This window comes from Panthera onca, chromosome A3 (assembly GCF_046562875.1).
Source record: "Panthera onca isolate mPanOnc1 chromosome A3, mPanOnc1 haplotype 2, whole genome shotgun sequence".
NCBI lineage: Eukaryota > Metazoa > Chordata > Mammalia > Carnivora > Felidae > Panthera > Panthera onca.
Window position 1 is genome coordinate 112,858,661 of NC_138341.1, and position 27,739 is coordinate 112,886,399.

The 27,739-nt window shown below is 42.6% G+C and overlaps 1 protein-coding gene and 1 long non-coding RNA gene across 3 annotated transcripts in view; both read left to right on the forward strand.

The window, feature by feature from the left end:
- The window catches only part of LOC144615803 (uncharacterized), a 168,610-nt gene that overhangs the window by 42,601 nt on the left and 98,270 nt on the right, over nucleotides 1-27,739 (forward strand). The window lies entirely within an intron of this gene.
- Nucleotides 1,993-27,670, forward strand: DEFB128 (defensin beta 128). 2 transcript variants are annotated; one of them, XR_014137370.1, is made up of 2 exons: nucleotides 1,993-2,063; nucleotides 27,303-27,387. XR_014137370.1 is itself a non-coding variant. In XM_060628968.3 (2 exons), exons 1-2 carry the CDS (start codon nucleotides 25,958-25,960, stop codon nucleotides 27,536-27,538), a joined length of 288 nt encoding a protein of 95 aa, XP_060484951.1. In that variant the 3' UTR covers nucleotides 27,539-27,670. The 2 variants fall into 2 exon arrangements, 1 of the variants encoding a protein (XP_060484951.1); XM_060628968.3 differs by lacking the exon at nucleotides 1,993-2,063 and adding an exon at nucleotides 25,958-26,009 and having other exon boundaries at nucleotides 27,303-27,670.

Consider the following 27,739-nt stretch of genomic DNA (forward strand, 5'->3'; position numbering starts at 1 on the left):
CTTCCTGGATCTGATTGTCTGTTTCCTTCCCAAGGTTAGGGGAATATTCAGTCATGATTTCTTCAAATAAGTTTTCTGCTGCTTTTTCTGTCTCTTCTCCTTCTGAGACCCCTATAATGTGAATGTTGGTTCACTTGATATTACCCTATAAGTCCCTTAAGTTTTCTGCTCTTTTTATCATTCTTTTGTTTGTTTGTTTGTTTGTTTGTTTTTTGTTTTTTGCTGCTCTGATTGGGTGAGTTCCACTGCCCTTTGTGGTCACCAATGCTTTCTTCTACTGCGTCTAGTCTGCTGTCAACCCCCCCACCCATTGTACTTTTCAATTCAGTTATTGTATTATTTTTTTAACAAATATTTATTTATTTTTTGGGAGAGCACAAGTGGGGGAGGGGAAGAGAGAGGGAACAGAGGATCTCAAGTGGGTTCTGTGCTGGCAGGCTGACAGCAGCAAGCCCAATGTGGGGCTTGAACTCATGAACCTCGAGATCATGACTTGAGCCAAAGTTGGATGCTCAACCGACTGAGCCACACAGATGCCCCCAGTTATTGTATTCTTAAGCTCTGTGACTTTTACTCTGTAATTGTTTATATTTTCTGTTTCTTTGTTGAAATTTCCACTCTGTTCATCCATTCATCTTCTGAGCTTGGTGATCATCTTTATGACCGTTATTATTATTATTATTATTATTATTATTATTATTATTTTAATGTTTATTTATTTTTTAAGAGAGAGAGAGGCAGAGAGAGAGGGAGACACAGAATCCGAATCAGGTTCCAGACTCTGAGCCATCAGCACAGAGCCTGACGTGGGTCTCGAACCCCACAAACCGCGAGATCATGTCCTGAGTTGAAGTCAGTTGCTTAACCTACTGAGCCACCCAGGGTCCCTGACCGTTATTTTGAACTCATTATCTGATACATCACTTATCTCTCTTTCACTCAGGTCTTTTTCTGAAGTTTTATTCTATTCCTTTGTTTGGAACATATTCCTTGGTTTCTTCATTTTCCTTGACTCTGTGTGTTGGTTTCTGTGCATTAGATGAAACAGCCACTTCTCCCAATCTTGAATGATTTATATCCCAATCTTGAATGATTTATCTCATGAGGGAGATGAATCTTACTGTTCAGCCTCACTCTGGCTTTTGTTGTCTCTCAAATCATTGTGACTGTCCAAGCTGCCTACATTATTTTTAGGGGCTACCAGTAGTTGAGGTGCGACAAGGCCTGTCAGTGTTCCAAAGGGCAGGGTCTTAGTCAACACTTAGGTTCCAGCCGATTGGAAGCCTTACTTTCAGGCAGCAGCTTTTAAAGTATGTGAATATACTTTTTCCGGGAGAAGATTGGGAGTTGGCATTTCTGTCTGCTCCCTCTGCCCTCAGCTCTGGGATAATAGCCATTTGAGAACTGTTTCTTCTTTCTTTTTTTGCTACCATCCCACTGAACCCATGAGCACCCAAGCCTCACTGGTCACCAGAGCCATGCCACCAGGGGATGTGTCCTCTGGGTGGCAGACATAAAAGCTGGGGCACAGATGCGTACACCAGGTCCTTTCTTGGAGACACTGATGGCCTGGGGCAGGACAGAGGGAGGGCATGAGGATGGCACCTGCTGGTCTCCCAAGTCTCTGGAGAGGACTGTAGTTGTCCCCTAGATGTGTGTTTAATTAGAAGCTTATCCCTCAGGTTACAGCTGTGAAGAGAAGCTAATAGGCCTCTTTCACAGAAAGACTGGGGATGCATTTCAGTCTGTTGTCACTGCGCTGCTCCCTGCAGGAGAGGGGGTGTCACTGGCTACAAATTCTTTCTTCCTTTGTAACAGTCTTGCAGGCCCTGTGAGCACAAGCCCCACTGACTACCAGAGCCAGATGATTGAGAGATGTCCCCTGTGTGGCAGATGCAAAAATTTAGGGGCCCTGTGAGCACACAGGCTCCTCCCTTGGAGATACTTGTGACCCGGAGGGAGGGAGGGAGGAAGAGGAAGTGCAAAGATTGAGTCCACCAGCCTCTGTCCCCAGAGAGCACCTCAACAGGCCTCTAGGTGTTTGCCCAACCAGAAGCTCCAAGGTAAGAAATCAGCTTCTTTCACAGAAAGACTGGGTATGTGTTTCAGTCTGTTGTCTCTGCATCGTGCCCTACGGGGTTGGTAGCCAGCCAAGAACTGTCTCTCCACGTATTACAGTCCCGTGGGGCCCATGAATGCAAGCCCTGCTGGTCATCAGAGTCAGGCAATCAAGAATTGTCCCCTGGGTGGCAGGCATAAAAACTGGGGCACCAGATGTAAAAACTAGGGCCCCATACGTGTGCGTAAATTCCGCTCTGGGCATCGTATTCTATAGTAGCAGAGGGAGAGAGCAGAGATAAGTGCCTTTCTCTTGAGGTCTCTGGAGAGGGTTACAGTTGGCCCTTAGATGTGTGTTTAATTAGCAGCCTGTTCCTCTCAGAGCTGCAGCTCTGAAGATAAGCTAATAGACCCCTTTCACAGAGTGGCCGGTCACCTCAGTCCGCTCTGCCCTGGTGTTAGTAGTGGGTTAAGAAATCTTTCTCTGTTTTTGTCCTGTGAGACCTGTGAGTGTAAGCCCTGCTGGCAAATAGAGGCAGGCAGTTGAGAGGTGTCCCCTTGGTGGCAGCAGTAAAAACCTGGGGAGTCAGAAGCTGTGTAAGCTCCTTTCTGGGAGATATTGGTGAGCTGAGTGAGGCAGAGGAACAGCACAAATATGGTGCCCACCGGCCCCGGTCTTTGGAGAGTATTTGCATAATCCCCTAGATGTGTGTTCAATTAGACGCCTGCCATGCTGGAGGTAGGATTTCTGATGAGATTGTGTCTCAGCCTCTCCTACCTACTTCAGTGTGTTTTTTTCCCCCAATCATCCAATGTATAGGAATTGTTCAGCTAGACACCGTCCTCGCCCCGCCTCACCCGCCCAAGGAAATTGTTCTGTAAGTAGCCGTAGATTCAGTGTGGCTGTGGAAGGAGGTGAGTTCAGAACCCTCCTACATTGCCATCTTGAATTGGAAATCTCCTTGCTTTTCTTTTGATTGACTAAATATTTTTCACTTTAAATTTATCCCCATCCCTTGTTTGGAAGGCACACACTATATTTACTTAATCAGTAACTTAGCTTTTTTTTTTTTTTAACGTTCATTTATTTTTGAGAGAAAGAGAGCGCATTGGGGCAGGGGCAGAGAGAAGGGGACAGAGGATCCAAGGCGGGCTCCGTGCTGACAGCAGCGAGCCCAGTGTGAGGCTCGAACTTGCAAACTGTGAGGTCATGACCTGAGCTGCAGTTGGATGCTCAACTGCATGTGCCACCCAGGTGCCCCATAGAAATTTTATCATACATACTCACCTATTAAAATCTAATTAGTGTCTTTCTCCTCCTTCTAAAGATTTAGAGCATTATATATTCCACCTCTCCTGACTTATGCACAATAGATTCTGTGTATTTTAGTTATATAATTTTTAACCCAAGATGATATGATTATTGTTTTATAAATCAAGCCTTTTCTCCTTGGTATTATTCCATGATCTGAAGTTAACTTTGTTGGATTTTGATATAGTGACTGCAGCTTTCTTTTTACAGGTGTTTGCATGGTATATCTTTTCCCATCCTTTCATTTTGAGACTACGTATATTTCCATATAAGATGTATATATTTGTAAATGGCATATAGTGTAAAAAACTCATTTATCGGGGTGCCTAGGTGGCTCAGTTGGTTGAGCATCCAACTCTTGATTTCGGCTCAAGTCATGATTCCAGGTTCGTGGATTGAGGCCCTTAAGCCTGCTTAAGATTCTCTCTCTCCCTCTGCCCCTCACCTCTTCTCTCTCACTCTTTCTCTCTCTCTCAAAACAAACAAACCCAGAAACACCCCCTTCCCTCCAAATCCAAACCCATTTATGCTCAACACATGATTCACCATTAAGGAAATGCAAATCAAAACCACATTGAGATATCACCCCACATCTATTGGGCGTCTACTATCAAAAACCCCCCAAAATAGCAAGAGTTGGTGAGGATGTGGAGACATTGGAATCTTTGTGCACTATTGATGAGAATGTAGAAAGGTGCAGTTGCTAAGGGTAATTGCATGGCAGTTCCTCAAAAAACTAAAATAGAACTACCCTGTGATCCCGCAACTTCACTTCTAGGTATATACCCCAAATAACTGAAAGAAGGGTTTAGAAGATATATTTATACACTCATATTTATAGCACCATTATTCCTGGTGGAAGGAACACAAGTGTCACAGACAGATGAATGGATAAACAAAATGTGGTATATATACATACTATGGATAATAATGCAGATTTTAAAAGGAGGGATATTCTGAAACGTGCTGTAACATGACTGAACCTTGAATATAACATTATGTTATATGAAATAAGCCAGTCGCAAGGAAGATAAATACTGTATGATTCCACTTATGAGAGGTACCTAGAGAAGTCAAATTCATAGATACAGAAAGCAGAAGTGTGGTTTCCAGGAAGTGAGCGGAGGGGAAAATGAGGAATTATTGTTTAATGGGCAAAGAGTTTCAGATTGGCAAGATTAAAAGAATTCTGGAAATTGGTTGCACAACAATGTGAATGTACGTAACACTACTGAATTGTATATTTAGAAATGGTTAAGATGGTAAATTTTATGTTATGTCTATTTTACTACAATTAAAAAATATTAAAATAAGCCATGGCTCTTTCATGGGTCTCTAATTTTCTAGTGAAAAAATCCATTCATATTTTAATTTGTGTATTTTTTTTTTTTTTAACGTTTATTTATTTTTGAGACAGAGAGAGACAGAGCATGAACGGGGGAGGGTCAGAGAGAGGGAGACACAGAATCTGAAACAGGCTCCAGGCTCCGAGCTGTCAGCACAGAGCCCAATGCAGGGCTTGAACTCACAGACCGTGAGATCATGACCTGAGCCGAAGTCGGACGCTCAACCGACTGAGCCACCCAGGCGCCCCTAATTTGTGTATTTAAACTATTTACATGTATTATGATCATCAATATGTTTGGGTTTTGGTTTATTTTTGTTTTCTGTTTGTTCTCTCTTTTTTATCTCCCTGTTTCACCTTTTCTGCCTTCTTTTAGATTATTTGAATATGTTTCTAGTATCTCTTTAAAATTTTTTCATTGATTTTTTTTTTTGACTATATAGTTTTTTTGTGATTTCTCTAGGGACTATAATATATAATCTTATCTTTTCATAATCTACATAGAACTGATATTTGAATGGAAGATAGTATTCTCACCACTACATAAGTCCCTTTATACTGTCCTCTGTATGTTGTCATATGTATTACATTTACATATAGGAAAAACCCCATGAGACCTGTTATAGTCATTGCTTTTAGTTGGTTTACACATATATTTTTTTTAAAGTTTATTTACTTTTTGAGAGAGAGAGAGAGAGGCAAAGTGAGAGAGAGAGAGAGAGGCAAAGTGAGAGAGAGAGAAAGAGGGAGAGAGAGAATGCTCTGTGCTGTCAGAGTCCCAATGCGGGGCTCAATCCCATGAACTGTGAGACTGTGACCCGAGCCAAAATTCAAGAATGGGACACTTAACCATTCAGGCCACCCAGGTGCCCTGTTATATGTATTTTAAAGCACTTAAGAGGAAAGACTAGTCTATTATATTTACCAAAATATTTACCATTTCTGTTGCTCTCCCTTCATTGTTGAACTTCTATTTTCCTCTGTTGTATCTCCTTTCCTCCCCCCCACCACCAACCTTTTTTGGAAGAAAGTTCTTCAGCCTTTTTTTTACAGCAGGGTTGCTAGTTTTCTTTTATCTGAAAATGGCTTTCTTTTCTTTTCTTTTTTTATAAAAATTTTTTTTAATGTTTATTTTTGAGACAGAGAGAGACAGAGCATGAACAGGGGAGGGTCAGAGAGAGAGGGAGACACAGAATCTGAAGCAGGCTCCAGGCTCTGAGCCGTCAGCACAGAGCCCGACGCGGGGCTCGAACTCACGGACCGTGAGATCGTGACCTGAGCCGAAGTCGGGCGCTTAACCGACTGAGCCACCCAGGCGCCCTTCTTTTCTTTTTTTTAAACAAACACTTTATTGACGTATCATTGACATACAAAAAGGTGTACATATTTAGTGCACGCAATTTGATGAGTTTGGAGACAGGTACATAAATATAAAACCATCACCCCAATCAGCACCACATGCTTATAAACATATATGACCTCCAAAAGTTTCTTCCTACGTTTAAAGCCTATTTTTCATTATTTAAAAAATTATTATTATTTGTTTATTTACTTATTTAAGTTTTATTTATTTAAATAATCTCTGCACCCCACATGGGGCTTGAACTCGTGACCCGATATCAATAGTTGCATGCTTTCCCAACTGAGCCAGCCAGGTGCCCCTAAAAATATATTTTTAAATTTAGTTAGTGATAAGAACACTAAACATAAGATACATTGTTTTAGCAAACTTTTTTAAACTTTTTTTTTTTTTTTTAATGTTTATTTTTGAGAGAGAGACAGAGTGCGCGTGGGAGAGGGGCAGAGAGAGAGGAAGACACAGAATCTGAAGCAGGCTCCGGGCTCTGAGCTGTCAGCACAGAGCCCGACGTGGGGCTTGAACAACGAACTACGAGACCCGTGAGATCATGACCCGAGCTGAAATCGGACGCCTAAGTGATTGAGCCACTCAGGTTCCCCATGTTGTAGCAAATTTTTAAGTATACAATGCAGTATTGTTAACTGTAGGCACTGTGTCCTACAGTTCTTACATTTGCATAACTGAAACTTTGTATTCTTTGACCAACATCTCTCCATTTCATCTCCCTCCCTGCCCCCAACGCCAGTCCCTGGGAACCACTACTCTACTCTCTGCTTCTGTGAGTTTTATTAATTTAGATTATTTAAGTAGGACTATGTAGCATCTGTTCTTAAGTGTCTGGCTTATTTCACTTAGCATGATATCCTCCAGATTCACCCGTGTTGTCACAAACGGCAGGATTTCCTTTTTTATTAAGGGGGAATAATATTCTATTATATGTAAATACCACATTTTCTTTATCCATTCATTCATCAGTGGACATTTAGAGTACTCCATGCTTTGGCTGTGGTGAATAATACTGCAGTGAATATGAATGCGGATATCTCTTTGAGATCGTGATCTCACTTCCCTTGGATATACACCCAGGAATAGGTCGGTGGATCGTTAGGGGAGTTCTATTTAAAAAAAAAAAAAATGTTTTTTTAATGTTTATTTATTTTTGAGACAGAGAGAGACAGAGCATGAACGGGGGAGGGGCAGAGAGAGGGAGACACAGAATCTGAAACAGGCTCCAGGCTCTGAGCTGTCAGCACAGAGCCCGACGTGGGGCTCGAACTCACGGACCGCGAGATCATGACCTGAGCCGAAGTCGGCTGCTTAACTGACTGAGCCACCCAGGCGCCCCAGGGGAGTTCTATTTTTAATTTTTTGAGGAACCGCCATACGGTTTTCCATAGTGGCTGAACCAGTTTACATTCCCACCAACAGTGTACAAGGGTTAAAAAATTTCCCATATTGTTGCCAACACTTGTTAGCTTTGTTTGTCCGTTTTTTGATCATAGACATTCTAATAGGTGTGAAGTGATATCTCATTGGGGTTTTGATTTGTGCATTTCCCTGATGGTAAGTGTTGTTGAGCACCTCATATACTTGTTGGCCATTTGTGTTTTTGGAGAAATTTTTATTGAGGTCCTTTACCCATTTTTAAAAATCGAGTTAATTGTTCTTTTGCTACTGAGTTGTAGGAGTTCTGTATATATTTTGGATCTTAACTTCTTATCAGCTACACGATTTACCAATATTCTCTCCTAGTCCGTCGATCGCCTTTTCACGCTATTGGTTGTTTCCTTTGTTGAGTAAGCTTTTTAGTTTGATATTTTGGTAATTGTTGGCTTTTCCTCCTCCTCTTTCTCCTCTTTCCTTTAGTAACTTTTAACATTTCTTCCTCTTTTGCCGTCTTCCTTTGTGATCTGATGACTTTTTGTAGTGGTATTATTCTTTGATTCTTTTCCCTTTACGTTTCACGCATACACTGCAGCTCTTTGTGATTTCCACAAAACATCTTATAGGTACAACATCCTGTTTTAAGATGATGACAACTTAAGTTTGCTACAAAAACTTCATACTTTTACTTCTCTCCTCTTCAGAAAATAGGTTTTCACATGTTTTTGTATTGTGTCTCCATTAACGAGTTATTATAGTTACAGTGATTTGCACTTGTTAAAAGGGATTTTAACATCATTGCAATATATAGGGATTCTGAATTTGACTATATGTTTACCTTTACCAGTAATTTTTTTAAAGTGTTGATTTTTGAGAAAGAGAGAGAAAGAGAGAGACTGCAAGTGGGGAAGGGGCAAAGAGAGAGAAGGAGATGCAAAGAGAAGGGGCAAAGAGAGAGAAGGAAATGCAAAGAGAAGGGGCAAAGAGAGAGAAGGAGATGCAAAGAGAAGGGGCAAAGAGAGAGAAGGAGATGCAAAGAGAAGGGGAAGGGGCAAAGAGAGAGAAGGAGAATCCAAAGCAGGCTCCAGGCTTTGAGCGGTCAGCACAGAGCCCGACGAGGGGCTCGAACTCACCAACTGCAACATCTTGACCTGAGCCGAAGTAGGACGCTCAACCAACGGAGCCACCCAGGCGCCCCCAGTTTGTGTCTTTCTGAGATGAGCTTCTTTCCCTTAGTAATACGCATTTAAATTTCCTCCATGTCTTCTCATGGCTTGCTAGCTAGCTCACTTCTTTTTGGCATGGAATAATTTTCCATTGTCTGGACGCACCGCAGTCGTTATCCATTTCCCTTCTGAAGTACATCTTGGTCGTCTCCACGTTTTGGCAAAATTATGAAAAAAGCCGCTTTAAACTTCTGTCTGCAGGTTTTTGTGTGGGCTTAAGTTTTCAACTCCTTTAGGTAAGTACAGGTTTCCCTCAGTATCCAAAAGTGGAGCGTTCCTGTGAAATCTTTTGTGAGATGGCATGGTGTAAAATGAAGAGACAGTTACCATTAGTTTATATGAGAAAATTTGAGGGTGTTCCCAGACCCCAAAAGTAACCTCTCTTAGGCTTTTCCGATATCTTAGGACACACCTTGCCAACGAATGCACAGAATAAGTCGAGACAAGGCACAGATGCTCACAGACCCACTTTCTGGCTCTGGTGGCCTGATGCTGAGATGCCGAGTGTAGTTCCGGGGGCAGGCGTTTGGCGGGGCCACTGTTGTTACTCGGGGGCACACCGCCTCCATACCAGCTGGCTGCAAAACAAACGCTGAATGCTGGCTTCGCTTTCTGCCTTTTTTTTTGTGGAAGGAAGAATCCTCCTCGGGTTTCTTTTGGCTAGTGAAAACAGCGCTCGTGGGGGGCTTTCGTACAAGCAAAGTGGTGTACCGTGAACTTTTGGGAAGTGGGGGATACCTGTACCCAGGAACCACAATTGTGGAATCGTACAGTAAGAGTGTCTTTAGTTTTGTGAGAAGCCACCGGATTGGCTTTGGTCTTTCAAGTTGGTTGTGCCATTTTGCATTCTCACCGGCAACGCTGGAGAGTTCCTGCTGCATAGCCTCCCCAGGATCTGGCGTTTTGGTGTCTAGATTCTGGCCGTTCTGATAGGTATGTTGTGATATCTCACGATTGCTTAAACTTGGACTTCCCTGACGACAAATGATGTGAAGAATCTTTTCGCACGCTTATTTGCCATCGGTGTATCTTCTTTGTTGAAGTGTCTGTGAAGGCTTTTGGCCCATTTTTTACTTGGGTTATTTATTTATTTATTTTTTTTTATTACTGAGTTCTAAGAATTCTTTGTATATGTTGGATAGCAATCCTTTATCACATGGGTCTTTTGCAAATATTCTCCCCCAGTCTGTGACTTGCCTTCTCATATTCCTGACATTGTCTTCTGCAGAGCAGAAGTCTTTAATTTTAGTGAAGTTTACCTTATCAATTATTTCTTCATGGATTGTGCCTTTGGTCAGTTATGAAATTCTTCAGCCCTAGGAATTTTTTAAAAGTGATTTCTTTTTTTTTTTTTTGAACTTACTTTGTTTAAGTATTGTTTTCCCAATTTTGTTTATTGCCTGTCTATGTTTTCTTGCAGTTCACTGAACTTCTTTTTAAATGTTTATTTATTTTTTAGAGAGAGAGAGAGAAAGAGAGAGAGAGAGACAGAGACAGAGCGAGAGCATGGGAGGGGCAGAGAGAGAGGGAGACACAGAATCTGAAGCAGGCTCTAGGCTCTGAGCTGTCAGCACAGAGTCCAATGCAGGGCTTGAACTCACAGACCTTGAGATCACAACCTGAGCTGAAGTTGGACGCTTAACCGACTGAGCCACCCAGGCACACCTCACTCAACTTCTTTAAGAGGATTATTCTGATTTCTTTGGCAGTTTACATATCTTTATTTTTAAGGGTTGGTTATTGGAGTCCTATTACTTTTTTTTTTTTATGTTTATTTTTGAGAGAGAGAGAGAGACAGAGTGTGAGTGGGGGAGGGGCAGAGAGAGAGAGGGAGAGAGAGAATCTGAAACTGGCTCCAGGCTCCGAGCTGTCAGCACAGAGCCTGACACGGGGCCCGACCCCACGAACCGTGAGATCATGACCTGAGCTGAAGTCAGACGCTCAACCAACTGAGCCACCCAGGCACCCTTGGAATCTTATTACTTTTTTTGGGTGGTGCCATGTTTCCCTGATTCTTTGTGATGCTTGTATCTTTGTAGTGGTGTCTGTGCCTTTGAGGACGCAGTCACCTCTTCCAGTCGATACAGGTTCAATTTGGCACGGAAGGACCTTCACAAGTCGGTTCAGCCTGGGGTTCTGGACTTTTCACTGGCAGGTGGGGCTTGCTGTGGGGTCTCTGGTCGGATGGAGCTCCTGCCTGTGCTGTGAGCTTTGGTAACGCTGGTGGCTGGCCTCCCACCTGCTGGCTGGGTTCCGTGGTGGGGAAGTGTTGCCTCTTGGGATCCACGGTCAGGCAGTGCCAGTCGCTGGGCTCACTGGGCTCCTTGGTGGAGTGCTGCCGCTGGCTGGGCTCCATAACCGAGCAGGGCCACTGGCTAGTTTCTGCAGCCACCCCTGATTGGATGGGGTTGCAGTTTGTACTCCCTGATGAAATGGTGCTTCTAGCTGGATTTTATGTGCAAGTGAAGCCGCAGGCTGTGCTTCATCGTTGGGTGGGGCTACTGGCTGTGGTCTGACACTGGGCAGGGTTGCGGGTTGTGCCGTGTGACCGGTTGGGGTGCTGGCTTTGCTCCCTGGCCCCTCGTAGTCACTGGCTGTTCTCTGTGGTTGGGCAGGGTCCCTGACTGTGTACCACGGCCAAGCAGGGCCATGGACTGTGCTCTCCATCTGGGTTGGACCATGGGCTGAGGACCCTCCCGGGCAGAAATGCTGACTGTGTTCCCTGGCCAGAGGGATTGTTGACTTGGCTTCACAGGTGGGAGGAGCCACTGCCCGGCCTCTCTGTTTGGGCAAGGTCATGGCTGCAACGTGGTTGCAATGCAGTGCTGGTCACTGTGAGCCCCACCCCTTCTTTGTTCCAGCTGCCTTGCTGTGGTCTAGGTTTGTCAGTTGTCCCGGTGTTCTCCGAGATAGAAGTGGGCTCCCAAGGAGGGACCCAGAAATGCTGGGGAGGCTAACGGTCTGGGGAGAAATTGTGGGCCCAGGAGATCACGCTTGGTGTGGCACCCTGTTTGCCCGGGGGAGGGCTGATCTGGTCAAAGTGAACCTGCTCCTCTTACCTTTCTAAAGTAGGTTTCCTTGGTTTCGGTGCTTCAGCCTCACTCTGGGATTTTCAGAAAGGCATCTTGTCTGTGGATATTTGCTAATTTGTTTTTCTGTGGGGAGGACTTGATCCAGGGGCCTCTTCTTCCACCATCTTGCTACCTTCAACAGCAGAAGTACATTTGGTTGCAACACAGAGACTGAATCTGCATGTATTCATGGGAGTGACCGTGGGACGGGAGAGAATGGGAGAGCTCTGAGTAGAGAGCATATTCAGAACAGCGTATAAAGTATGAAGGAGGGATCTTAGGAATGCCATTCAGTTTTTCTCTGATAGTGTCCTTTCCCGCTCCTCTCATAAGCAACCTCCTGCTGATTTCTCAAGTCTCTGCTTCATTGGAACTTCCACAGCAAGTCTCTTTAAACCCTGGACTACTGTTGACCATTTTAAGCTCTTCTTTGTTTCATGTCCTCATTAGTTATTTATTGAGCATGTATCACATTCTAGAAACCATCTCAGGGGCCAGTAATATGTACCAGAAGCAGTTCCTACCGTCATGGGGTTTACATTAAAGTGGTTTAAAATAGTGAGCAAAACCAGGTACTGCTCTCACTTTCATTGAGCCTTCTGTTGAGTGAGGCAAACAGGCAGTTCAATGGCTGCTGCTGAGGGCTCTGTAAAGATTGAAAATGACAAATTCAGATGCCACTAATCTGTACAGTTTTGTGATTTTATCCAGCGTTCTTATCAGTTGTTCTTTTTTGTTTTTCTTTTTGAGAAGGCAAGCACTTAAAAGGATCTGGGGATCCAGTCCAGTTAAGTGTCCAACTTCAGCTGGGGTCATGGCCTCATGGTTCGTGAGTTCGAGCTCCGCATTGGGCTCTCTGCTGTCAGTGCTGAGCCCGCTTTTGATCCTCTCTCCCGCGCTCTCTGCCCCTCTACTGCTCTGTCTGTCTCTCTTAAAGATAAATATTAAAAAAAAAAAAGGAGCTAAGGTTGAACTTTTTCCTTACAGATAGGTGCAGAAAATGATAGTGTTTGGATTCTTAAGATGTTGGCAAGAAAGCAGTTGAAGCGATCAGTCATGGAGTTGCCGCTGATAAAGAAAAGCGAGGAAGGAAGAGTCTGATTGACACATGAAATGTACTTGAGTCAAGGGAGTATATATCTTGATGAATTCAAGGAGAAGGCTTCCATAATAACAAAATCAGGGAGCTGAAGATGTGACTGGGTGTAATCCCAGGAGGAGGAGTTAGGCAGAACAGATTCCATTCAGCTTACGCTGCTCACACATTAATGAGACCCTGGAGAAGTCCTGTCAAGCCTCTGAGCCTCAGTTTCCAAATTTAAAAAACGCTGGCAATGACACCAAACTCGAAAGTGTTACGAGGTTTTTTTTTTTTTTAATTTTTTTTTTTTAACGTTTATTTATTTTTGAGACAGAGACAGAGCATGAACAGGGGAGGGGCAGAGAGAGAGGGAGACACAGAATCGGAAGCAGGCTCCAGGCTCTGAGCCATCAGCCCAGAGCCCGACGCGGGGCTCGAACTCACGGACCGCGAGATCGTGACCTGAGCTGAAGTCGGACGCCCAACTGACTGAGCCACCCAGGCTCCCCGAAAGTGTTACGAGTTTTAAGTGTGGTAACTTAAGTGGCATTCAGTGCATGGTTGGTGCCCATAGAATATTTGCTTCCTACTGTGTGATGCCCCCCAGCCTTGTTTTATTCCTTCCCTTTCTCCTGTCCCTATTGTTAGAGTCCTAGCGAAGTTATTGTCCCATGAAATGAGATGAGGAATAAAGAAATTGTGCAGGAAATCCAGGTCAAGGGACTAGAAGATAAAAGACCTTAAGAAGGAGAGCTTGAACAAGGTCAATTCCTTCATCTAGGTCACATGACTAGGGCGATTTCAGGGATCAAGGTAGTCCAGTGTGGGAAGTACAGTGAACTTTTCGGGGAGCCTCTGATAACCCCTCTGTCTGGGCAGACAGATCCCAATCTCTTTGTACCTGTGACTTATCTCTCCTAGTCTTACGAACGGGCCCTCACCCCAGGGCACCCCAGGGCACAGCATGCTCTGCAGCCACTTACGCACATACCCTTCTGCCATCGTCCAGAGAGCAAAGACCTACAAGAGATTTCCCATCTCCCAGTGAAGACAGCCTGGCATGCAGGGGACTGAAAATTTGCACGGGTGATCGTGGGGTGGGTGCAGAGTGTGTGCGCCTGTAGTTCTCCAGAGGCGAAATTTGTGTAAGTGTCAGAAACAAGATAGGTTCGTTTATAAAGCTGTATAATAGCAGATAAGCAAGTTGAATACAGTTCTATTTGTTTTGGGACAATGAACCACGATTCTTTGCGTTACAATAGCAAATACAAAGAAAACATACCATTTTAGTACAATACAATATACATTGGCACTTTATGTAATCCCAACTGGTTGAAGTCCTCATTACCTAGCCACATGATTACTTGGGTATTTAGACTCTGGAAGCATGTTGACGCAAAAATGTCTCTTCTTGTTGAATGCTTGAATATGTAACAAATTGTGCTTTCTTTTTTGGTGATTGTTATTTGTAAAATAAGAAAAGAGTGTTCACTCGTTTCTTTTGGTGTCTGTGCCCTCCTGTCATAGACATGTGGCACTATCTTTTAGCTACCCAGCATCTTTCAACTCCTCTGTACCTCTCTGCGTCTTTCAACCCTCCTCTATACCTGTGGCCACTCTGTCCAGCTTTCCCCTGAAACGCGCCCTCCCCTTCCATAGTATATAACTGTCACTTGGAAAAGGTTGCCAATGTCGCATTCCCCCTGCATCTAAGTGTAGTCATATAATTCGTTCTTACCAATAACGTGTGAGGTGAAATGATTGGTGTCACTTCTGGGAAGAGGCTTTTAAGAATCAGTTATGATTTCCTTGTGTTTCCATCCATTGGCACCAATAGTCTGGACCTCAATGGTCTGTAAATGAGAAACATAAAGAAAGCGTATGAACTTGTGGGGCACCCGGGTGGCCTAGTTGGTTAAGTGTCCGACTCTTTTTTTTTTTTTTTTAACGTTATTTATTTTTGAGACAGAGAGAGACAGAGCATGAACGGGGGAGGGTCAGAGAGAGGGAGACACAGAATCTGAAATAGGCTCCAGGCTCTGAGCTGTCAGCAGAGAGCCCGACGCGGGGCTCGAACTCACGGACCGTGAGATCATGACCTGAGCCGAAGTTGGCCGCCCAACCGACTGAGCCACCCAGGCGCCCCTAAGTGTCTGACTCTTGACGCTCAGGTCTTGATCTCAGGATCCTAGGTTCCAGCCCTGTGTTGGGGCTCTGTGTTGGGTGTGAAGCCTATTTAAAAAAATAAAAAAATAATAAAAAAAAAAACAAGAAAAAAAGGAAAAAAAAGTGTATGAAGTTGTTAAATGATCAGGGTTAAGGTCTCCTTACAGCGGGAGATGTGGATCCCGGTAGGACAGCTTACTGATGTGTATGATGGTGGCCTCTACAAGTGACATCGTGGCAGTGCCTTTCTGCAATGGAGCTAATGTGAACCCAGTCCCTGTGCTACTGCACATCATAATGCCCCTTGTTAGGATAGATCAGCGTTATACTTGCTAATAGAATGGCATAATGCATTTTCCAGGACCATAAGGCTTTACAACAATCTACTACCATATCAAGGAGCACACGAATGTCCTAGAGCTCCCTCTAGAGGAGTAAACAGGATGTTTTACAGGTGTTTCTTGTGGGCTGAGTCCCAGTCTTCACTGTAGATCTTCTTTTCTTTTAATTTTTTTTTAACGTTTATTTATTTTTGAGACAGAGAGAAACAGAGCATGAACGGGGGAGGGTCAGAGAGAGAGGGAGACACAGAATCCGAAACAGGCTCCAGGCTCCGAGCAGTCAGCACAGAGCCCGACGCGGGGCTTGAACTCACGGACCGCAAGATCGTGACCTGAGCTGAAGTCGGACGCTTAACCGACTGAGCCACCCAGGAGCCCCTAGATCTTCTTTTCTTAAGTGCTATGGGCAGTGTGTGGCTTTCACTTTCTCCGTTATATACTTCTAGATTAGTTTAATTTTTGTATAAAGTCATATAGAACCTTGCCATTTTAGAAACAAAATAGATTAGAAAAGAATCACTCTGATTGTTGGAGTACACGAGGGGGGGCAAAGAGACTAGGCAAGAGAGTTCTGTAAGAACAGGTGGGAGGTGATAGGGAAGGAAGCCAGGAGGAGAAGGTAGAGCTAGGGAGTGGGGCATAGGTGTGGAGGGGTGGGGGGTGGCCAGTAGGGGAAGTAGAGGATGAAGCATCTAGGTGTCTGCTTCAGTTACCAGTGCATGTGGTGAGGACACAACCTCCACTCCCAATGATCTCATGCACTCCCCAAATTACAGAGCGGGTCTTTCCTAAAAGGACAAAGGGGCATTTTTATCCCGGGGGATAAGCTGAACGAATAGCTTAGAATACAAGAACTGGGGTGGACATCTAGTCCAACGTTTATGTCACAGACAGGAAAGTGAAGCTGAAGAAAGAAAAGGGAGTTATCAAAGGATCACCTAGCAAGGCTGTGAATTTGAGTCCTCATTGATTCACAGACCAGGGATCTGTTTCCTTTATCCCTGAAACCCTTCTCATCTCCCTCTCCAGAAGAAACTAAGATTAAAAGTTGGTTGTATAGACTTGTATATATCTTAAAAATGTTTTTCTAATGTTTATTTATTTTTGAGAGAGAGAGAGAGAGAGAGAGCAAGCGTGAGCACAAGCAGGGAAAGGGCAGAGAGAGAGGGAGACACAGAATCCGAAGCAGGCTCCAGGCCATGGATTTCAAGCATGAAATCATGACCTGAGCTAAAACCAAAAGTCAGGTCCTTAACCAACTGAGCCACCCAGGTTCCCCAGTAATGCCACAGATTTTTAAAAAGTTTGTTTGTTTGTTTACTTACTTATTGAAAGAGAGAGAGAGAGAGAGAGAGAAAGAACATGTGTATAAGTGCTGATGCGGAACTTGATCCCACAAACTGTAAGATCATGACCTGAGCCAAAATCAAGAGTTAGACACTTAACTGACTGAGCCACAAAGGTGCCCCTCTGAATTTGTTTATTTGTTATAACAAGGTTTTTTTTGTGTGGAATCTTTAAGGTTTTCAGTATATAATATCTTGTCATCCCCAAACAATGGCAGTTTTACTTCTTCCTTCCCCATTTGGATGTCCTTTTTTTCTTTTTCTTGCCTTATTGCTCTGGTTAGGACTTCTGATGCTATATTGGATAAGTGGTGAGAGTGGGCACGCCTGTCTTTTTCCTGATCTTAGAGGAAAAGCTTTTAGTTTTTCACATGAGGTCTCTGTTCCGTGGATACAAGAGTTTCTTCCATTGTCATAGACTGTGGTTTTAACTTCCAACAGAATAGGTCATCTGTTAAAAACATAGCCAAGAAACCTGACCCCATATCCGAGAAAGCATTATTAAAGGTCGTGACATGTTTGTGAATCAGAGTATCTAGCTTTAACTAAAGATATATATCTTGTATAATAAAACTGATTTAAAAAAAAATTCACTCCAGGACCATTCAATTTAGAGTTTTACCTTCCCTTCCCCTTCCCCTTCCTCTTCCCTTTCTCTTTCTCCTTCTCCTTCTTTTTTTTTTTTTCTTTTTAAAGAGAGACAGAGCACCCGAGCAGTAGAGGGAGAAAGAATCTTAGGCAGGCTTCATGCCCAGTGTGGGGAAGCCCAGTCCCATGACCACGAGCTCATGACCTGAGCTGAAATCAAGAGTCGGATGCTTAACCGACTTGAGCCACCCAGGGGCCTCTAGAGCTTTTTTCTAACATAGCATTTGCTTGATGTAAAATGGCTAGTGGTGTGGTTGGGACAACTTGCTTCTCCTTATACCTGATTTTTAATTTCAGAAGATATTGTGCACACAAATTTGTTTAGAGTTGCCTACACAGGGTAAAAACTATAATGGTTGCTTTTGAATTTTTAAAGGTTTTCCCTGATATTAGAAAATTCTTTTGTTAATGTTTTGAAGTCTCTAGATGTCCACGGACCATGAAGAACAATCATAGAAACATGTTCATCACGGCTGGGGCTCTGCCTTGAAGTTCTGGAGTTTGGAATGCTTGGGCGGCTAATGAGAGGATTTGCTTTGGCCACTAGGTGGTGCTCGAAGTCCAAACTACCTGAATGTTTTCATTTTCATTTTATTTATTTGTTTGTTTGTTTACTTATGTTTTTGATTTTAGTTCCATTATAATTAGCGTACATTGTTACATTAGTTTCAAGTGTGCAGTTTAGCGATTCAACAATTCTATATATTCCTCAGTGCTCGTCATGATAAATGCAAACTCTGAATTCGACAGTGGAAAGGATGGAAGAAAGGGGGAGGAAGCATGACTGCAGTGGGTTTTTCGGGGGCTGCAGGAATACTGGATGGAGTGTTTCAACTGGGAAAAATATGCCTAACATCTTCTGTTGCTTCTTGGGCTGATACGAAGGGAATGGATTAAGAACCCAGTTTTGACTAACCTTGAAAGTTTATACATGCTCTCTGAGGTATAACAATTTTGTTGCTTCAAAAGTTTATAATTATCTGTAACTATTGTTTTCAACCTAAAACAATATGGAAAAATTCCAGATGAAGTAGGTATTTTGTTGAGCCATTACCTACATACCTAGTTTGCTCTCTCAGTAAATGAGTTTTCAAAATAACATTTTTACCCTAAAATTATTTTGATTGAAAAAAATCTTTTTTTTTTTCTTCATTTTTCTGAACATCTGAAGGTGTATGTGAACTCCTTCTGGGAACATAGGCTTTCCTCCATAACCTGGCCTAGAGGTACCTCAGATCTCTCTGGATTGTTCTCTCAAAGGATGAATGTATCTCTAGTTGATTTCTTTATTTTTAAAATATTTTATTATTTTTTAAAGGGTAATCTCTATATCCAATGTGAGGCTTGAACTCACAACCCCAAGATCAAGGGTTGTGTGCTCCACCAACTGAACCAGGCAGGTGCCCCTGTGTCTCTAATTTAGGTTTTAAAACTCTCAGAGAAAAACCCCTGCAAATGAGTTATTTCAGGGTTTACTTTCTGGGCTAGATGATACCAATTGTCCTGTGTGAATAAAGTGTCGGTTCAGGTTTGGAAGCTTGCTGGCAAAGTATGCCCTTTCTGACGGTACGTGCTTTGTTATAATCACTCGGCTGAGTAATGGAATTGTTCTAGATCACTGGAAGGAGCCTGACCTCTGGACACGAGATTGAATATTGTCTTCATTTCCTATTGGTGCAATTACAAATTACAACAAATTTAGTGGCTTAAGCCCACACAACTTTACCATCTTATAATTCTGCAGTTAGTCCGGAATGGGTCTCACTTGGCTAAAAGCAAGGTGTCAGCAGGGCTGTGTTCCTTTTGGAGTCTTTAAGGGAAAATCTTTCCTCGTCTTTTCCAGCTTCTAGAGGATTGGATTCTTTGGTCATGGCCCCTTCCTCCTTCTCCAAAGCTAGCTACATAGCATTGTCAGATCTTTCTTTGACACTGACTCGTCTACCTCCCTCTTCCACGTTTAGGTGATCCTTGTTATCACATGAGACCCATCCAGTTAATCCAAGATAGTCTCCTTATTTTAAGGTCAGCTGATTAGCAAGCTTAATTCTGTCTACAACCATGACTCTCCCTTGCCATGTAACATACATGCACAGCTTCTGAGAATTAGAATGTGGACATCTTTAGGGGACCATTACTCTTCCTACCATAAATATTATTAATGCAATTTTTCCCACCTTTAGAACTCAAAATTTCACATATAGATGGTCCCTGACTTACAATGTTTTGTCTTAGGCTTTTTGATTTTACAGTGGTTGCGAAAGTGATACATGTTCAGTAAAAACCATATTTTGAATTTGAATTGTGATCTTTATTTATTTATTTTAATTTTTTTTGCATTTATTTATTTTTGATAGAGCACACTCACAAGTGGGGGAGGGGCAGAGAGAAGGAGACACAGAATCCCAAGCAGGCTCCAGGCTCCGAGCCGTCAGCACAGAGCCCGACGCGGGGCTCAAACTCACAAACCGCGAGATCGTGACCTGAGCCAAAGTCAGACGCTCAACCGACTGAGCCACCCAGGCGCCCCTGAATTGTGATCTTTACCCAGGCTAGTGATGTGTGGTAAGATATTCTCTCTTGATGCTGGGTATCGGCAGTATCCAGTCAGCCTTGCGACCGACCGTCAGGGTAAACAACCGATATACTTAACAGCCATGCTGTAACCATCAACCATTCTGTTGTTCACTTTCAGTACAGTAGTCAAGAAACTACGCGCGATATCCACTGCTTTATTATAAAATAGGCTTTGCGTTAGATGATTTGCCCAACTGCAGGTTGATGTAAGTGCTCTGAGCGCATTTAAGGTCAGCTAGGCTAAGTTATGGTGGTCAGTGGGCTAAGTATATTAAATGTATTTTTGATTTATGATATTTTCAGCTTAGAATGGGCTTATCAGGATGCAACTTCATTATAAATTGAGAAAAATCTCTATAACATGTTTGTTTTTACTATCAATTTTTTTTTATTATTGAGGGAGAAGAGAAATATTTAGCTGAGATCAACTTGGGTTTAGATACACAGAAGGTGAAACATGAAGGCATCTGGCATGTCGTTGGTTGATTGACAGATCTGGTTTCTTCTGCTTATGTTTTTTTTTTTTCTTTTTTAATGTTTATTTATTTTTGAGAGAGAGAGAGAGACAGAGTGTAAGTGGGGGAAGGGCAGAGAGAGAGGGAGACACAGACTTAGAAGCAGACTCCAGGCTCCAGACTGTCAGCACAGAGCCCGATGTGGGGCTTGAACCCACGAACTGTGAGATCATGACCTGAGCCAAAGTCAGGTCTGAGCCACCCCGGTGCCCCTATCTGACACTCTTTGAACTTAAAAAAAAAAGTCACTTCAAGTTTTTCAATCATTATTACTAGAGACTTACTCTGACCATCTCTAAGGCCAATCTGCTGAAACCAGATTCACTAATTATCAGTTAACCATTTATTTCTCATAAGTAACATATGATCTTTTTCTTTTATCTTGTGTTCCTCTGACCTGATAGTTCTTATCAATAAAAGCCTCGAAGAATCAGGCAGACATGGGTAGCCATACATCTCACCTGGAGAAAAGTCTGTCTTTGGCATGCTATGGAATGCCGCATCAAAGCCACTGGTGATACCTCTCTATCCACATATCATGGTATTATTTAACTCTCAAAAAAATAACAAAAACAGGGGCGCCTGGGTGGCGCAGTCGGTTAAGCGTCCGACTTCAGCCAGGTCACGATCTCGCGGTCCGTGAGTTCGAGCCCCGCATCGGGCTCTGGGCTGATGGCTCGGAGCCTGGAGCCTGTTTCCGATTCTGTGTCTCCCTCTCTCTCTGCCCCTCCCCCGTTCATGCTCTGTCTCTCTCTGTCCCAAAAATAAATAAAAAAACGTGGAAAAAAAAATTAAAAAAAAAATAACAAAAACAAATAAAACTTCAGATTCATTTTTGATTTTATAATATGATCTGAAACACACTGCAGCAAGGAGACCAAATCACGACATTGTTTATTTCATATACTTTCATCTGTTAATAGTTCTGGGGGGGGGGGGAGAAGGAGAGCAATGGTTAAATGGCATATTTAAAGCTACTTAAAGTACTTATATCTTTGAAACGATTTTTTTAAATGTTTATTTTTGAGAGAGAAAGAGACAGAGCGAGAGCAGGGGACAGACAGAGAGAAGAGACACAGAATCTGAAACAGGCTTCAGGCTCTGAACTGTCAGCACAGAGCCTGACACGGGGCTCCAACTCGCAAACTGCAAGATCATGACCTGAGCCAAAGTTGGACGCTTAACTGACTGAGCCACCCAGGCCCCCCCAGCACCTATATCTTTAGTATTTAAGCAAATATCGTTTGTGAACTGGTATTATCACGAGACATTTGTATGCTTTTTGTGTATTGTTTCACACTTATTGTCCAAACACACACACAAAAGTTCCAAATGTGCATTTCATAAAATATGACACATTCCTGGTATACTTGGGCCTCAGGAGTGCAGTGGAATGAGAATGAACAGTAATATACAGCACATTGCAATCCTAATTGGGTCCCTCAGTCTTAACGTAATAAATCTATCTTGTGAGGCAATTTATGGATTAAAAGCAGATTCTCTTAAAATGAGCATTGTATTTCTAAATTTATATCAACCTTCTGCAAGAAGCACATACATACTTTGTTTCTATGATATTGCTTGCCTATTTTCTACTGGGTCATTTGTCATTTTGTTATTGATTTGTAAACACTCTTTATATATTATGGATTTTAATCCTTTTATGGTATAGAATGCATTTATAAATTTTATTCTACTCTGATTATCTTTTTTTTAAGTTTATGTATTTTGAGAGAGGGAAAGAGAGAGAAAGAGAGAGTGGGGGGGGGCGCCTGGGTGGCGCAGTCGGTTAAGCGACCGACTTCAGCCAGGTCACGATCTCACGATCTCGCGGTCTGTGAGTTCGAGCCCCGCGTCAGGCTCTGGGCTGATGGCTCGGAGCCTGGAGCCTGTTTCCGATTCTGTGTCTCCCTCTCTCTCTGCCCCTCCCCCGTTCATGCTCTGTCTCTCTCTGTCCCAAAAATAAATAAATAAATAAATTAAAAAAAAAAAAAAAAAAAAAAAAAAAAAAAAAAGAGAGAGTGGGGGAGGGGCACAGAGAGAGGGAGAGAGAGAATCCCAAGCAGGCTCCATGATGAGCATGGAGCCCAACACAGGGCTGAATCCCATGACTGTGAGACCATGACCTGACCCAGGTCTTACACTGGCTTGAACCCTCTCCTGCATGCATTTTGTTATAAAGATGTTACGCACTTTATGTAGTCAAATCTGTCACTCTTATCATTTTTAATAATTCTTTTGTCCTCATTATTAGCTTTATTTCCTTTGAAGTTATTTATCCTTATTCATTTAAGTTCTTCTTTTATATTTTTTATTTTTCTGAAACTATCTGGTGGCATATATTTAGGCATAATGGTGGATAGCAAACATAGCCGAATATGGTTCTTCTGTATTGGGTCATGTCTGCTTGGCCAATAGGCCTGTTTCTTGAATCAGAGAGATGAATGTAGACTTTGTATGCTTATAAGTGTGTGTGTGCCCAGGGAGTGTTGACTAGCAGACTCTATTTTAAACTGAGTGGCTGAAAAGCAAGCAAGCTCACTTTATTTCATCTTACTTCTTACACAGTTGTCAAAATAAATGACTTTTGGAGTGTGATATCTAGAAGGCTAAACATCAGTATGTTAACAACAGAGGCAAGAGTATGGGTGGTCTATTTTCACCTTTTTTGTTTGTCTGTGTGTCTGATTTTTTCTAGCATGAAGTGTTAATTCAACTTCCTCACATCTCTAAAGAAAGAATAACAGAAGAATCTTGCTTGAGTCCTCCCCTCTTTGTAAGAGGGAATTAGGAATCCTATTCCTTGTCTGGATTTAGCCTATTCAACATTTTGGGAAGATAACATCTTGAGTGGAATTCAGAGGATATTTCTAAGAAATATAACACATTTAAAGTCCATTTATAAGTAAGGTATTAAAAGCAATTTGTATGACTGTGGGTCACAGTGGGAGGTGCAGTTACAAACGTTGATGGGTGATTTTTCTTTTTAATGACCACAACTAAAATGCAACATTTAATTATGCATCCCAGTCTACTCAAGGGGAAATCTCTTGCTTAGCCACAAAGGGCTTTGAAAATGAGACTGTGTGCTTTTTGTGCCCCATAAGGATTGCAAAAGATCTCTCTGATATTAAAGAGTTGACACAGGTGACAAGGAGTTGACCAACAAAGACTTAGGAATCTATTCAAGCAGGCAAGAGATATTACTTCCAGGATGTAACAATGTCACCTGTGAAAATCAGAAATACGAATTCTCTCAATATAGGTTGCTCTCCGAGTGGTGAGTGGGATATAAGGAGGTGGGTGGGAGGATGTCCAGTCAAGTGCATGACCAATAAATTTTGTGAACAAAGCAACATCTTGTATTTGAATATTTTGTCTTGGCCTCCCAAAGACTGACCCAAAGGAGGCAACTGCCCAAAAGAGGCAAGTTAGCTAATAGCTAAGGCCTTTACTTTTAGGTTCATGGAGAACCTGGGTTGATCCTAGTTCATTCCCTACTAGCTGTGTGACATTGGACACATTAGCAATTCCCTAAATCGTAGTTTTCCAACTGGAAAGAGAGAGGTATTAATTTTGTACTTCATAAATGCAAAGGCTTAAAGTAAGTGATGTATACAAAATGCATTTGTCATATAGTAGGCACATGTAAGAGGTCATTGAGCTGAAACCAATGAGGTACTGGTGGGACTAATACAGATCTGGTGGGGCCACTGGTCAATTCTTGTTCCTCATCTTGAAATATCAGTAGCATTTGGCACTTCCTCCTCCTTGACAAATTTAATTCACTCTGGTTACTGGCAAACATAATATGCTATACACAGTATTCATTCCTAACCCTAGCTGTAGCCTGAACCCTGTGTTGTGATACAAGTTTCATTATCATCAACAAATATTTATTCAGCCTTCACATATTCCCAGATTCTTTGTGGTCACGGAAAGCTATTTGGGTGGGCTGTAATTCAAAATTACTGTAATTACTAATTACTGTAAATTCAAAGTTCTGGTGTCCAGAAATTGGAAAACATGGTAAACAGAATTCTTTAGGAAATGTCTTAATTAACTTCATTACTGTCTTGGGTATTTTATAGAGCAATAATTTGTTTGGTTCTTTGCAATCATTCATTCCGTAATTACACACTGAGAATATAGCATGGGTTTTGTGTTGTGCGTTAAGAACTCCAAATTGAACAAGGCCAGTGGCCTGCCCTTGAGGGGCTCATAGATTATTACAGATGAACGAATAATTGGAACGTGACGTATTGTGACCGCCACCAAAAATATGGACAAGATACAGTGTTGACAAAAGAAGGGAGTTTGCAGCATATTTAGTTGTGTCAAGGGAAACTTTCACAGTCGTGGAGATGACTGAACTCGGTTTGGAAGGAAAATTAGGAGCTCAATAGGGCCAGCTTGATGGACAGGATGGGAGAGCATGATATAAATTTGTGAAGGGAGATTTATTTTTTATTTATTTATTTTTTAATTTTTTTTAATGTTTATTGTTGAGACAGAGAGAGACAGAGCATGAACGGGGGAGGGTCAGAGAGAGGGAGACACAGAATCCGAAACAGGCTCCAGGCTCCGAGCTGTCAGCACAGAGCCCAACGTGGGGCTCGAACTCACGGACCGCGAGATCATGACCTGAGCCGAAGTCGGCCGCTTAACCGACTGAGCCACCCAGGTGCCCCAAGAGAGATTTAAATGTGCAAAGAAACAGGTTGTGGAAGTAACAAGTTGGGTTGAGGCACCCACACCAATTTGGCAGAAACATAAGTGGTTCTCTAAAATGCCTAGAGAGGTGAGCAGAGACTAGCAGGGACTAGTTCATAATGAGTTGAACACTGTACTAATGAGATCTGATTTTTTTTTTTTTTATTTGCTCTTTTGAAAGACTTCATTTGTAGAATTGCTCTGTACTGGAGAAGACTTCATTGGAGACTCCAAAGTAATACCAATCTATCTGGGCAAACCTTAAGGCGGTCTTAAGATGCATTAAGACTAGATGACTTTCTGGAAGTTTCATACATAAAAATACTATTTTTCCTACGATAGTTTCATACAGTAAAAAAATTACTATTGGATGTGTGTATCTGTCTGCCTTTATCAGCTAATGATTTACTTAATCTTCCAAATGGGTTACTTTTTCGAGTAAAAGTTGGCACCAGCTGGATGGGACATTGGAACAAGAGGAATAAACTAGGACTGACTCACACAAATAAGGACATATGACCAACCAATTGGGCTGATGGCCCAGGTGGAGAAATCAATGTTCCTGCTCTCTGGGAGCTCACATCCTGAGTAAAGAAGAGTGGGTGTGATGCGATGGAACATTCTGTAACTGTGAACTCCAAATATGGGAATGAAGGTAGGGTAGACTTGGATTTCCTGTCCGTCCATATGGGTTAAAACGAGAGCTCAGAATGCTGATAGCACCCAAAACTCTAGTTTCGTTCTTGAAAGACCGTGTGTGACAGAGATCGCCGGGCAACGAAATTGTGCTGCCTGTTTCTCTTGGGAAGTCTGTAAACATGAAGCTGTTTCTGGTTCTCATTGTGCTGCCCTTTGAGGTCCTACCAGCAGGTAACTTGTCCAAATGTACCATGAAACCCTAGGAGATACTACTCTGTCTGTAGGAGCGGGGCCAGGGCCTTCAGATTGTTGCTGTCTTGCCCATGTCATCAAAAGTACCCACTCTCCCTGAGTCTGTGTCTTAGAAGAAAGCATTCAGGGTGGTAAGAAGACATCAGGGCTGTACTCTTGGAAGTCCTTTCCAAAGGGAGGCATGAACCCATCCTCTAGAATGATCTTTGTAATTGAACATAGTTTTCACACAGGAACCTCACCATGCCTTTTTCCGTCCAAACTCATTTTCAGCCTATGCTACAACAGTAATGAGAACAGTACAAGCTTTGGAATCATGTAGATGTGAAGTTAAAATATATCTTGACCACTGATTAGTTGTATGAACCGAGCTAATTATTCCCTTTGAATTTCAGTTTTCTCATCTGTCGATTGAGTATGGATGACCCAGTTTCATAATGATTGAATTTCATGTGAGGAAATGTCTCTTTTCTCCCTCTTTGTTCTGTGAGCTTGTCCAAATATGGGTACAGGGGCAAATAAAGAATTAGAAACAGGCGATTTAGGACCTCAATACAATACTCTGAATAGTTTGGATCTCTAGGGAGATGGGTACTCATGGAATTGAGTTTGATTCCCTGGACAACACATTTATTTGAGACAAAAAGGAGGAGAGACAGAGAGAGAGAGAGAGAGAGTGAGAGAGAGCAGAGCCAGAAGGAGCATGGTTATGAAGACACAGAGGCTGGATAAAGGAAGTTCTCTGCAGCATTTATTGCGGAGACCCACGAGGTGTTGGCAAAGGGAGATTTCTGCTGCCCGTGTCAATGAGTGTGAAACCCACTGTCTCTCTTAACTTAAAAAGCCCTGTCTGTGATACTCTTTTAAAGGTTAACTTGGCTTTGAGTCATGCCACGGTGGCAAGTTGGCACTCTTTGGGAACACTGGACCCGGGTAAGGCTGAGCGAGTACTGACTTTGGGGCATGGGAGACAGAGTCAGATTTGCCAGAGCCCAGGGGTGGGACATAACAACAGTTGATAACCATGCGTTGGTCTCTCTTTTCTGGTCATATAGGTTCTGATGTTCTCAGAGATAACTGGGTATTGGCTAGGAGCCTGGGGCTTTGATGTCCTTAATTTGGGATGATTTGCCAGGAGGAGGCGCTTCGTTTTCTCTCACCAGCATACGGTTGACTTTGGAACCACAGGAGGCCAAAACTTACAGGAACCACACACGCCTTCTACTCTGCCTCCGGAACTAATCTGCGTCCAATGTTGTTTTCTGTGCACAGATACGGCACGACCCAGGAAATGCTTTAGTAATATAACAGGCTACTGCCGGAAGAAATGCGAGATGGGGGAAATCTACGAAGTGGCTTGTCGAAATGGGAAATTATGTTGTGTTAATGAAGGCGAAAACAAAAAACACAAGAAAGCCCCAAAGTCACCTTCCTTTTTGGTACAGCCTGATGGGAAGACGGACTATGTTATTTTACCCACCACCACACTTCTTACAATCCAGATATGAGTCAGGGGCTGGCTCCGCTGGTCTCCACTCTTCCAAAACCAGAAACACCACCTCTTCTGACATCCTGGGGCAAGAGATATATCTACTTCTTCTGTGACCTTGATTCTCCACATAATAAAGTTTTTTTTTTTTTTGCTTTGCTCTGGATTTATTTATTAATGTATTCACTTATTTTTTTGAACACTTTAAACATAAAGGAAT